The sequence below is a fragment of the Miscanthus floridulus genome, chromosome 16, assembly GCF_019320115.1.
Source record: "Miscanthus floridulus cultivar M001 chromosome 16, ASM1932011v1, whole genome shotgun sequence".
In the NCBI taxonomy this organism is placed as follows: domain Eukaryota; kingdom Viridiplantae; phylum Streptophyta; class Magnoliopsida; order Poales; family Poaceae; genus Miscanthus; species Miscanthus floridulus.
Window position 1 is genome coordinate 96,485,679 of NC_089595.1, and position 13,130 is coordinate 96,498,808.

A 13,130-nucleotide genomic window follows, 5' to 3' on the forward strand; every position below is an offset into this window, starting at 1 on the left:
ACCTACAAAAGAAGATCAATTCTTTTGAGATACCCAAACTTGCTTGGGTCCTTATAGGTTAGTCACCAAGGTCTTTGGTACCCAAATGGCCTTCTTCTTTGGGCCCACAATTGGTGTACCAATGAACTTAGCCTTCACACCATTGGCACCCTTATAAAACATGTAACAAGAATCAAATTTGATTGAGGATACATTAGATAGCTTGTTCTTGTTAGTCTTGCAACTTTGCTCTATATGCCCAACTTGCTTGCATCTATTGCAAAACCGACCATTGCCCTTCACAAAGCTAGCTTTAGGAGTGGCAAAGGCCGCCTTGCCTTTCTTGGGGGTATAGCCTAATCCCTCTTTGTTGAGAGAAAATCTTTGGCTACCCAAGCACTTTAGCAAGTGGGCTTCTCCACCATAGGCATTGCCTAAGGCACGAGTGAGCTCATTTACCTCCTTCTTGAGGTTCTCATTTTCCACCATTAGTGATGTATCATTCATAGGTGGAGTAGAGGTGGTAGTGCTACAAGAAGTGTTAGTAGGAGCAACAAAAATAGATTCATTAATAAGATCGCATGTTAGTCCCACATCACATGTTATGATCATTTGCTCCTTCTTGGCTTCCTCCACTTTGACTTGCTCAATGAGAGAGGAGTGAGCCTTTTCAAGCTTAGAGTGAGCTTTGCCAAGCTTCTCATGGGCTTCCATTAGCCTCTCATGAGTGGCATTGAGCTCATCAAGGGATTGCTCAAGAAATTTGACTTTCTTGTTCAATTCCTTGCACTCCTTTCTCTTCATCTCAAAGCAAGTGTGCACTTGCTCGCACATATCCATGAGCTCCTCCTTGGAGTACTCCTCATCATCATCATCACTCCTACAATCATCACTTTCATTTTCGTCATCACTCACATCATATTTTACCTTGGTAGGCTTTGCCATGAGGCATGTTGATGGAGTGTCGAAGATGGAGGGCTTGTTGTTGATGGTGATGCTTGCTAGTGCTCTCTTGATAGATTTCTTGTCATCATCACTAGAGCTATCACTATCTGAAGAGCCATCACTATCCCATGTGACTACATAGCCTCCACCCTTTTTCTTCTTTTAGAAGGTCATTCTCTTCTCCTTCTCCTTTTCACTCTTATCTTTCTTGTGCTTCTTCTTCTCATCTTCATCATTATCACTATTGTAGGGACAATTTGCTACAACATGATCAGGGCTTTTGCAATTGTAGCATCTTCTCACATACTCCTTGCTCTTGGTGTGATCTCTTCTCTTTTTTGCCCCATAGCCCTTCTTCTTCATGAACTTGCCCATTTTGCGCACAAAGAGAGCCATAGCCTCATCATCAATATCACTTAGATCTTCATCATCACTTGATTCTTTCTTGGACTTGCTCTTGTTTTTGTATGATGATGAACTAGCCTTGAATGCTATGCTTTTCTTCTTCTTGTCCTCTTCTTCCTTCTTGTCCTCCTTGTCATCCCCCTCCCTTTCCACACGGTATGTCTCTTGTGTCATGACATCACCTAGTACTTGGTTGGGGTAATGTCCTTCAATCCTCCTCTTATGATAAGTAATCTTAACATCTCAAATCTTGGAGGTAAGCACATCAAGAATCGATGGGAGACATCATCATCCTTGATCTTCTCTCCTAATACCTTCAAGTCGTTGACAATGACTTGCAATCGATGGAACATCTCTGGAATGCTCTCATCATCCTTCATCTTGAAACTTGTCAACTTGTCCTTGAGAATGTATAACTTGGCACTCTTCACCGCCGGTGTGCCCTCATATGTTTCCTCTAATCTCTTCCACACCTTATTTGCTCTATCACAATCCTTGATTTGCTCAAACACCTTGGAATCAATGGCATTATATATGGTGTTGAGAGCCATTGTATTGCATTGCTTGTTGATCTTATCTTGATTTGTTGGATCATCGGGATCAATGATAGCATAGTCATTCTCGGTCACTTCCCATACTTGATCATTGATTGAACCAAGATACATCCTCATCTTTCTCTTCTAATAACCATAGCATGTGCCATCAAAGAACGGTGGTTTGCCCCCCACATGGTTGAATACAACTTGATGAAGATCACAAGATGAAGATCAAGCCAATCACCGGGAGAATGCAAATGACAAGAGACAATCAATTTTCTCCTGAGGTTCACATGCTTGCCAACACGCTACGTCCCCGTTGTGTCGACCAACACTTGGTGGTTCGGTGGCTAAGAGGTGTTTTACAAACCTCGTCCACATGATAGGACACCGTAAGAACCGACCCACAAGTGAGGTAACTCAATGACACGAGCAATTTACTAGAGTTACCTTTCGGCACTCCATCGGGGAAGGTACAACTCCCCTTACAATCACCGAAGATGGCCACGAACAATCACCAACTCGTGCCGATCCTCCACCGCTGCTCCAACCGTCTAGGTGGTGGCAACCACCAAGAGAAACAAGCAAAATCCGCAGCGCAACACAAATACCAAGTGCCACTAGATGCAATCACTCAAGCAATGCATTTGGATTCTCTCCCAATCTCACAATGATGATGGATCAATGATGGAGATGAGTGGGAGTACTTTGGCTAAGCTCACAAAGTTGCTATGTCAATGAAAATGTGCAAGGTTATCCCTTGAGCCGGCCATGGGGCTATAAATAGAGCCCCCATCAAATAAAGCCGTTATACCCCTTCACTGGGCAAATCATGGGTCGACTGGACGCTGCAGTCCAACTGACCGGACGCAGCACCGGACGCTCCGGTTGTGAATACCGGACGCATCCGGTTAGCATACCGGACATGTCCGGTAGCCCCAGACCGCCACGTGTCTGGTTCAAATCATCATAGCCGTTGCCGTGCATACTGCCGATGACCGGACGCTCACGCCGGACGTAGACACTCAATTGACCGGACGCTCCACCGTCAAGTCCGGTCGAGTCCAGTAAGCCACCAGGGCCGACCGGATGTGCCTGGTAGAGACTGACCGGATGCTAAGCCTCAGCGTCCGGTCGAGTATAGTAAGCACCTATGGATGACCGGACGTGTCTGGTTACACCAGACCAGATGCTGCCAGCGTCCGATCGACTTCACTGCAGAACACTGTTTTTTCTGAGTCATACCGGACGTGTCCGGTGTGGCGACCGGACACGTCCGGTCGCTGAGTCTGCCGCTGAATATCGGACGTGTCCGGTCATCATACCGGGCACGTCCGGTCACTCTGTAACCAGCGCGACTACCTCCTTTTCGACTCTATCTTCTTCACCCTTGCTCAAATGTGCCAACCACCAAGTGTATCACCATGTGTACATATGTTAGCATATTTTCACAAACATTTTCAAGGGTGTTAGCACTCCACTAGATTCTAAATGCATATGCAATGAATTAGAGCATCTAGTGGCACTTTGATAACCGCATTTCGATACTAGTTTCACTCCTCTTAATAGTACGGCTATCTATCCTAAATATGATCACACTCACTAAGTGTCTTGATCACTAAAATAAAATGGTTCCTACATTTTATACCTTTGCGTTGAGCCTTTTGTTTTTCTCTTTCTTCTTTTCTAAGTTTAAGCATTTGACCATCACCATGCCATCACCATTGTCATGATCTTTGCCATTGCTTCATCACTTGGAGTAGTGCTACCTATCTCATAATCATCTTGATAAACTAGGTTAGCACTTAGGGTTTTCATCAATCATCCAAAACCAAACTAGAGCTTTCAGAGCCGGAGTTGGAACTGCCATCAGCCGGAGTAGCCAAAGCAGACTTGGATCCATCGGTGGCAAGGTGGGCGTGTTGAGCCACCGACTTTGGCGTGCTCCTTGTTGTAGTGCTCCTCAAGAAGCAGATAGGAGCGGGCGGAGAGGAAGGTGTGCGGTGGTTGTTTCACCGTGATCATCGGGATAGCATGACAATACTTCGAGCTAAGGCCGCAGAGGAGGTTGAGCACCTGGCTAGTCTCTTGCAGGGGCTGGCCGATGTCACGGAGGGCGTCGGCGAGCTGCTTGAGGCGGCCGATGTACGTGGCGATGTCCATGTCGCCCTGAACGAGATTGCAGAATTCGGCCTCCAGGTACACGGCGCGATGAAGCTCGTTGTTGTGGAATTTGTCCTCGATGCCGCGCTAGATGATGTGAGCAGTAGCCCTTGGCACGCGGATGATGGCGAGGGGGTCCTTGGCGACAGAGTTGTAGAGCCAGATGAGCACACACTGATCCATGATCCGCCACTCGCGATCACGGCGCTGGGCTGGGGTCGGCGGTGAGGTGAGGTGATCGACGAGACCGAACTTCCCGATGAAGGAGTCAAAGAAGGTGCGCCACTCGGTGTAGTTGGGCTCGGTGAGCTCGAGGACGACGGGAACATGCAATTTGATGTTCACGGTTTGGAGAACGGTTGCAGGAGGAGTAGAGACGGCAGTGGCGGCGGCACCGGTGTAGGACTCGTCATTGAGGGAGGAGTCGATGTCTGAGACATCGACGTCGAAGAGCGGGTTGCGATCCATGAAGATGGAGCGCGAGGGGATGCAGTGGAGATGGAAGACGGCCGCGGCGAGCGCGGTGGAGCGGTTGGTTCAGGGAGAAACCCACGCGTTTGATACCATGTAGAGAAGAATAATGAGAGCCAACACTGTTGTGTATTGATCTCAATGAATATGTATAGTGTACATCAGAGGAGATTGCTTGGCAACCGAGTCTACACTCTACAATTGGCGCAAAACGTGCACGTTCATAGAGCATGGTGACTGTGCTCACCAGCTCAAGCAGTTACATGCCGTGGTCAAACACAGACACACATATACTCTCAACACAAATGTCGTATAATTTGGAATGGAGAGAGTATCGAGCAAAATGTACCAGAGGTCTATTAACTTTTGAGATGGTGTTATCTATGTCCATCAACTATCAAACTATATTTTTTTGATCTTAAACTTTTTAAGTGGTCCAACGAACCCTTCATGGCTTATATGAACCTTCTATAACTAATATGAGCCTTGTAAGTTGTAACACTAAGGGCACGACTAACGCAGGCAGTACCCATCAATAGACCCGTAGAAAAGTTGATCTTCACATAGACAACAGCGAATAGAGCCACCGTTGTCGACACCGCAATCCGTACTCTGCAGCCTGCTTTTTGCAGGACCATGGCTCTCTCTGTCTCTCTCTACGTATGTTTTTTCCTAGCTTCTAGTCTCGTATATTCCATCCTAGCTACTGCCCCATGCTTGCAACACGCCTCCCAGCTGTTTTCCCTTACCGTAGCTTCTACGAAACCACTGCATTATGTGATTCGGCTACACTGTACGGATGTGGCGCCTGGGGCATTACTGCAGCATGGAGCGCTGGGGAAGCCCTGATAGTTCTTGTGGCTTCTTGTTGACTTCGTGTCACCTGCTTGTGAATCTTCTATTATGTTAAGGGCCTGTTTAGTTCCCTCCAAAACGTCAAATTTTTCAAGATTTTCCGTTACATTAAATCTTTGGATGCATGCATGAAGTATTAAATATAAATAAAAAATAAAACTAATTACACAGTTTAGACGAAATCCACGAGACGAATCTTTTAAGCTTAATTAGATTATGATTGGACACTAATTGTCAAATAATAACGAAAATGCTACAGTATCATTTTGCCAAAATTTTCGGCAACTAAACTGGGCCTAAGTGAAACTGGCACTTTCGGTGCCCATTTTTCTTTTAAACAAATACTCCCTTCGTTTAGTAAACAATGTAATTCTAGGATAGTGTCATAATTTAGTATCTTAAGTTCGATTAATTATAGTTAAAAAATATCAATATTTATGATATCAAATAAATATAATTAGATTAATTATAAAAAAATATTTTTATAATAAATTATTTTAGAGCCATAAATATAAATATTATTTATTTAAAAAATTTAATCAAACGTGAACTATTTTTATCAACAAGTAACCCGCTGTTGCGTTATTTCGTGGAGGGGGGGGGGGGGGGGGGGGGGGGGGGGGGGGTTGCTTTTCAAGCCGGCCGGCCCATACCAAATGCTGACTTGATGCTGTTGATTCTTCATTGGTCCGCCCTGATCGATTCGGCATCTGGCTTGGCCACGCTTACAGTTTTTGCGTCGGCTCTGTTGTACTCGTCCCATACCAATCTACAGGGCAAAATTCATCATCGGTCCCTTAGCCGGCGGTGTCATGCAGGTTTCTAAACTTTTCAAATGATATCTGTGGGTTCCTAAACTTAGCATACGGTGTTATCCAGATCCCTAAACTCTTAAGGTGATCACCGTAGACCCCTAAACTTGACTCCCGATCTCTGAACTTTGAAGATGATCAACAAAAAGAACATGTACACGTCCCCTAACGCCATAGCCTGGGAAAACGGCTAAGATCTACTCTACACGTTGAATGGACCACACCTGCTAATTAACTCACTTGCGCTTTCGTCCTCGCTTCGCGCAAAAGGTTCGAACCGGAGTTCATTAGCTTCCAGGAGCTAGGTTTTTAAGTTGTTTTTTTTTTGCCCCCTCCAGGTTCCGATGTGGAACTAAACTCTCGCGGCTACAGTGGCCGCGAACTCTCCCTGCTGCAGTGACAACAACCCGAGCTACAGTAGTCCGCCGGCCTAGCCCATCATCAGACCGGCCCAAGGCCCATTAGTGGGGTCTTACATCAGCCTCCAGTTCTCAGTCCGCGATCCGTTGGATGTACAGTAGTATATGTGTGTACATGCCCGTCATTTGAGTCGTGTGGATGAATGAAAGCCAAGACAAATCTCGTCACCGTACCGGCACCGGGACTCACCTTCCGGATTACTACAAACTTTAAAATGAGAAGGAACCAACATTGTTCGCTTCGCTGAAAAAACAAGCCGAAATCTATTTCGTCTAATTTGTTGTGAGAGAAAACACGGTTTCAGTCGAAAAAACAAGCTGAAAAATACAGATTATAAGACAAGCGAATAGGGTGAATGGTCCGGGTATGACTGATTTGTTGATTACTACAAACTTAAAATGATAAGGAAAAAATATTCTTTTTAGGAGAGTTATGGTCCGGGTATGTAAACACATATAGGAGCTACAGCAGTATATTTATACTTTTTCTATATTCCAGGTTGGATACACATTTTGCGACCGCACGGTGCGGTAGGGGAGCTATGGTACGAAAAATCGACTCCCCATTCATCGATACTCGGAGACGTCTGGCAGGCCAACAGCAGGTACACAATATGAACAGTCTATTATACATCCGAGTAACAAGATGCGCACAAGAACAATCGACACCCGACTAGCATTTTCACAATAATGCTCGTTCACTCCTCCCCTTCCCATCGCGCTCGCGGGCATTCGCGCTATACATACGTCGTGCATTATACATCTGTGCAGAGATAGAACGCACGCGTTTGTCTCTCCTTGCAGCGGGCCACCATGAAGATTCCTGCCAGCAGCCGTGCGATCTGTTCCTGAGCTCCACGCCGCCGTCACGCACGCCGTGCGCCTCTACAGGACGACCGTCGCGCCGCTTCTTGGGGTTGGATGGCTCCGGGTCCCCTTTCCTCATCATCGCCGCGAACTCGGTGTAGTTGATCCGCCCGTCCTGCATGCGTGCATATGCATCACACACATTTGATGAACAAAAATGTCATCTAGGCCGGCCGTGCGACATTGCACCAGGAACAGCGGATCGATCGGCAGCTTATTAATTACGTTGTCGGCGTCGACTTCTGCTACGATGTCCTTGATGTCTCGGCCGTCGAGCAGCCCCTTCTCTCTCAGGGCTTGCTCCAGCTCTTCCATCGTGATGTACCTGTGTGGCAGGGCAGGATGGCAGCATGAACGTGAGACTGCCGGCCAGTTGCTTAACACTCGACGCTGGCGCTGCACACAGCAACGGCAGCGTCGCATCAGGATTCAGAAACCAAAAAAAGCTAGTGTTTGTTACCCGCTGCTGTCCTTGTCGAAAGTACTGGAACGCGGTTGTAGAGGTGCTCGTCCCGGTCCATTCTGTTCATGTGCATCGTCGCCGTGATGAACTCCTCGTAGTCGATCGTCCCGTTCCCGTCGGCATCGGCCTGCGATTCAAAGCGCGCGCTAGCTTCAGGTCCGGAGATACTGAATAAATACATTTCACGGTGCATTTGGGTTTTGTTTTTCAGGCTGCTTCAATTCGATCTTACAGCTTCCATGAGCTGCTGGACTTCGGCCTCGGTGAGCTTGGTGCCCTTCTTGGCCAGCCCCTCGCCGCAGCTCGTCCACGGTTATCGTGCCGCTGTTGTCGGAGTCCATGCTCTTGAACATCTCCTTGAGCCCCCTGATCTCCTCCTCTGACAGGCACCCCGCGATAACCCTCAGAGCAGCCTTCTTGAACTGGTTCATAGCTCTGAACTGCTTGAGCCGGCCGAGAACGGCGTTGTCCAGCGGCGTGTCAGGCGCCTCGCCGTCTTCTTTGATCCACGGGTGATCTGAACGAACACCACAGGCACCATTTCAGTATTTACTACTCGTAGCATGCTACTACTGTTTTTTGATGTTCAAGAAAAATAAGCAAGGCAAGACACTTACTGAGGACGTCGTATGCAGAAATCCGCTGCTTAGGGTCAGGATTGAGCATCTTCCTGACAAGGTCCTTGGCGCCCTGCGAGATGCGCGGCCATGGGTCGCTGGTGAAGTCGACCTGCCCTCTCAGGATGGCATTGAAGATGCCGTGCTCCGATTCTGCCCAGAATGGCGGAACGCCGGAGGAGCAGGATGTAGACGATGACGCCGACGCTCCATATGTCGGCCTCGGGCCCGTAGCTCCGCTTCAGCACCTCCGGCGCGATGTAGTAGGCGCTGCCGACGATTGTCCCGGAACACCTCCCCTTCTTTGAAGAAGACGGAGAGGCCAAAGTCGGTGGCCTTGAGCGGCGCGTTCTCGTCCTTGCTGAGGAGGAGGAAGTTCTCGGGCTTGAGGGTCGCGGTGGATGACGCCCATGGAGTGGCAGGTGTGCACGATCTCGACGATGGTGCGGAGCAGCGAGGCGGCGGCGCGCTCGGTGTAGTGGCCCTTGGCGATGATCCTGTCGAAGAGCTCCCCGCCGGCGCAGAGCTCCATGACGAGGTGCACGTTGCTCTTGTCCTCGTAGGCGCCCTTGAGCTCCACGACGCCGGGTTGGCCGGAGAGGTGGTACATGATCTGCACCTCGCGCCGCACGTCCTCGATGTCCTCCTTGGTGGACAGCTTCCGCTTGCTGATGGTCTTGCACGCGAACTTCTGCCCCCGTGGCCTTGTGCGTGCACAGCGACGTGACGCCGAACTGCCCGCGCCCGAGCTCCTTGCCCACGGTGTAGGTGCTCTTGACGTCCTCCATCGGGCGGCCCAGCACGGGGCCGATGGGGGCCGGGGGCTTGTTTGGCGTGGGTGCCGTGGTCGCCGACGACGACCACCGAGGTCGGCGGGGGGCACCGTGGCGCTGCCCACGGGGCGCGACGAGCAGGCATAGGAGTACGGAGGCAGCGCGGGCTCCGCGGACGACGACCCCGGGCAGCAGCAGTTGCCCATGTCGTCGGCGAGGGGGACGACGGCGACACGGGGGGGCCTCGCTCTCCGGGGACGCGGAACGCGCAGGCAGCCAGCAAACCCGGGGAGAGATGTCCGGGTGGGCGGTGGGGTGCGCGGGGATCCTTTCTCGGAGGGGTGGATGGGCTGCCATCAAAGGGTGGCTGGGAGGGAATGGCGGGAAGGTAACGGCTGCTTGCTTTGCCTTCGGTTGCCTTCTTTTTGCCCAACACAGAAAAACAACAGAAGCTTCCGTGTGCCCACGCCGAGCTTGCTGTTGCCGTCACGCGCGTGGCCCAGATCACGCACACAACATTGCCTTGTTCGTTTTCAAAAAAAAAAAACCCCCGACCAGCTGGAGTTCAGCTACTAGGCGCACCGTGCCAGTGGCGCGATGCTCCGTTGTGTCTATCCGTCCATTGCCAATGCCTGGTGCTTGAATCTTGATAGCTTGAGTAGTTGAGTTTGGCGTGTGAAGTGGACGTGGACTTTGCAACCGTCAACACTTTCTCAATCAGGCTGCAGCCTTTGCAAACTTTTGTGGATAGATTTCTCAAGATTCTCATCAGTTTGCATCAGATTCAGCAAGCTCTGCTCTGGCTTGGTTGCTGCCCAATCCACTCAGTTTCGTTTAGCCCCCAATTAATGACTAGATAGACTGAAAAGTTCAGAGGCACATGCAGCTACGCCACTACGCTATGGTGTGGAGTGTGGACATACTTGTTCACTGAAGCCTGCAACGCGCTCCTTGTGGAGGGGAAAGAAGTTTTGCCGCCGTCTACACATTTCTGTGATAGATCGCATTCATGGTGGGTTACTGAATGCGTGTTGGACGTAGGACACGTATGGCAAGCCTAGCTAGAGATATGACTGGGGACTGGGGAATATATGTTCTGTTCTACAATGTACATATATACCATATGTACAGAGGCTTCAGAAGTCACAACTTTCAGCTGCGCTGCACATATGCCCAAAGCATCCTGCTCGCTCGGGTTTCTGGCATTGAGCAGTCTGCAAGGTCCGTTTGGAAGACAGCACCACCCCAAACCACAGGTATGCTGCTAAATTCTCGGATTGCGCATGCAATCTGGTTTTTGAACAATTTTTGCTGAACACAAGTAGCTTCAGTTTTGGCTGTGCCTATTCGTTTATTTATCTGTTCCTTTGCTGAAGCTGGAATGTGCAGCTTGGTTAGCGTTATGTTCTCTTTTGTTTCAGAGTCCTTGTTGAATCCAGCCAATTAATCGCCTTCAGCTTGCCTAGTTAGAGTAAGGTGTGCCTGTTATATTCTGATCATATCTGTTGAGTCGGTGACTGTTCCCAGTTTTATAAGATAAAATGGCTTCATAATCTTTTATATGGTTCAAATTTACAGATTTGTCTCCCTTCATTCTATGCTTTGTATTTTGGAAGTGCTGCAGGCTGCAGCACCAAAGGTTGAACTTCCATCAGAAGTACAGCTAAGAGAAGCACGACCAAATCTGGTAGCTTAAGTTTGAACAACACGGGACACTGAGAACTGGGAAGAGTCTGAGATGGCTTATGTGAGCCCCGGGACTGATACGTCAACAGATCTCGATACTGACGAGAAGAATCAAATGGTACTTTTCTGTTTTGAAATATTTTGTAGATGCTCAGTGCATTACTAATGTGGATGTTATTTAAAAAGAAATCTAGACATACATAACTTTGACATGAGTAGAACTTGAAAATATTGTGATAATTATGTCTTTTTGAAACTTTAATGTATCGATCATAAATTAAAAACACACTAATGGTTGTTTATCCATTCTGATGATATTCTCGTGTCAACCGAAGCAATTAGTTTGCTTCCAAGTAACGTTACTTGTATTCTTGATACATACTGAGCTTGTTTACTTATCAGTTGGAACTAGGGCAGCTTGTATCCCTTACAGCTTCTGATTCTGGCAACAAATCAAAGGATAAGCTTGGTCAAAAGGTATTAAAATTCTACACATTCACTGAAGCGATCATCTGATCATTCTGTTGTCACAGACTTCTCTTTTTACTGACTTAATTAATGGTAGGCACTCCGCCGTCTGGCCCAAAACCGTGAAGCTGCTAGGAAAAGCCGTCTAAGAAAGAAGGTAGTTTCATCTACATGATGGTGGATAGAATTTTCCTTGTGCATAAGGACTGCTCTGAAATTATAATATTTACCCATTTCTTCATCCTTAGGCATATGTTGAGCAACTTGAGAACAGCAGGCTGAAACTTAGTCAATTGGAGCAGGAGCTCCAGCGTGCTCGCCAACAGGTATGCTCGTCATGTACTCACCTTTTGATTTTTGGATTTGAAAAATCTGCAGTTCCTGTTGAACAAACTGTTTTTTCAGCATTTTACTACTTGTTCAGGGCATTTTTATTCCTACTCCAGGAGACCAGCCTCATTCAACTAGTGACAATGGTAATTTACTGTTTTTTGTGTCAAATGATTTAGGCCACGCCGTAGAAGATCTCGAATTAAGCTATACTTCATATTCCTAGGTGCTTTGGCATTTGACACGGACTATGCTCGGTGGCAAGATGACTACAATAAGCAGATAAATGAATTGAGGGCTGCACTCAATGCACATGCCAGTGACGATGATCTTCGGCGTATTATCGATAGCTTCATGGCACATTATCATGAAGCTTTCAGGCTTAAGGGTGTAGCAGCCAAGGCAGATGCTTTCCACGTGCTGTCAGGAATGTGGAAGACCCCTGTCGAGAGGTGTTTTATGTGGTTAGGTGGACTTCGACCGTCAGAGCTTCTAAAGGTTTATGATCTCTCTCACTTGCCCCTATTGCATCAGTGTACTTCTGTCAAAGCTGAAAGATTTTTCCGGTTTCCTTTTACGCAGTTGCTTGCAAGTCATCTGGAACCCCTTACTGAACAGCAGCTTGCAAGTATATACAGCCTGCAACAGTCCTCGCAACAAGCTGAAGAGGACCTTTCGCAGGGGATGAGAGCACTGCAACAGTCGGTCTCAGAAACCCTTGCGTCAGGATCCCTGTATCCTGCTGGTTCTTCTGGTAACGCTGCAGATTGCTCGGGGCAAATGGCAGCGGCAGTTGGGAAGCTTGGCACTCTAGAAAGCTTCCTACAGGAGGTACACAACACATTCAGCAGACCATGGAACTTGCCCCTTGGTTATATGCTGTTTCTCGTTGATTGATGTCTTGTAATTGGTAAATTTGCAGAACCAACGCTCTTTTTTTCTGCTTTTTAAAAGATCTTGTATTTGCAGGCTGACGATCTGCGAAGGCAGACTCTTGAAGAGATGCAGCGCATACTGACCACCCGCCAATCTGCACGAGCACTGCTTGCAATCAGTGACTATCTTTCCCGGCTACGCGCTCTGAGTTCTCTCTGGATTGCACGACCACGGGAATGAATCCAGTTGGCTCACCGATTGTTTATCGCCGGTGGTGGTTGGGGGTGGGTGGGGTCAATAAATTTGTGTTTGTGAACAGGAATTGCCGTCGTGTAAAATGGGATCTTTGTGGACAGTGGTTTGTATCAAAATGGGTCTAATGAAGGAGTTCCATGCTTTGGTGATGTCTTGGTGGGCACAGTTGTGGTTGCTCTGTGCCTGAATACACATGGATTGGGGGCTTAA

At 48.1% G+C, this 13,130-nt stretch overlaps 1 protein-coding gene and 1 pseudogene across 1 annotated transcript; one reads left to right on the plus strand and one right to left on the minus strand.

The window, feature by feature from the left end:
- Positions 1-7,143: 7,143 nt before the first annotated feature.
- LOC136511950 (calcium-dependent protein kinase 14-like) lies at positions 7,144-9,563 on the minus strand (annotated as a pseudogene).
- Positions 9,564-11,026: 1,463 nt separating this feature from the next.
- LOC136511954 (transcription factor TGAL1-like) lies at positions 11,027-13,096 on the plus strand. The gene is made up of 8 exons (XM_066505967.1): positions 11,027-11,109; positions 11,394-11,468; positions 11,557-11,616; positions 11,708-11,785; positions 11,884-11,935; positions 12,016-12,287; positions 12,372-12,620; positions 12,759-13,096. Exons 1-8 carry the CDS (start codon positions 11,044-11,046, stop codon positions 12,903-12,905), a joined length of 999 nt encoding a protein of 332 aa, XP_066362064.1. The 5' UTR covers positions 11,027-11,043; the 3' UTR covers positions 12,906-13,096.
- Positions 13,097-13,130: the final 34 nt, after the last annotated feature.

Bases quoted from the DNA above. Each gene is read 5' to 3' on its own strand.
- LOC136511954 (XM_066505967.1), top strand. From the start codon at position 11,044: ATGGCTTATGTGAGCCCCGGGACTGATACGTCAACAGATCTCGATACT. The intron at 11,786-11,883 runs GTATGCTCGTCA...CTACTTGTTCAG, and splicing joins TCCAGCGTGCTCGCCAACAG to GGCATTTTTATTCCTACTCC. The intron at 12,288-12,371 runs GTTTATGATCTC...CCTTTTACGCAG, and splicing joins GACCGTCAGAGCTTCTAAAG to TTGCTTGCAAGTCATCTGGA.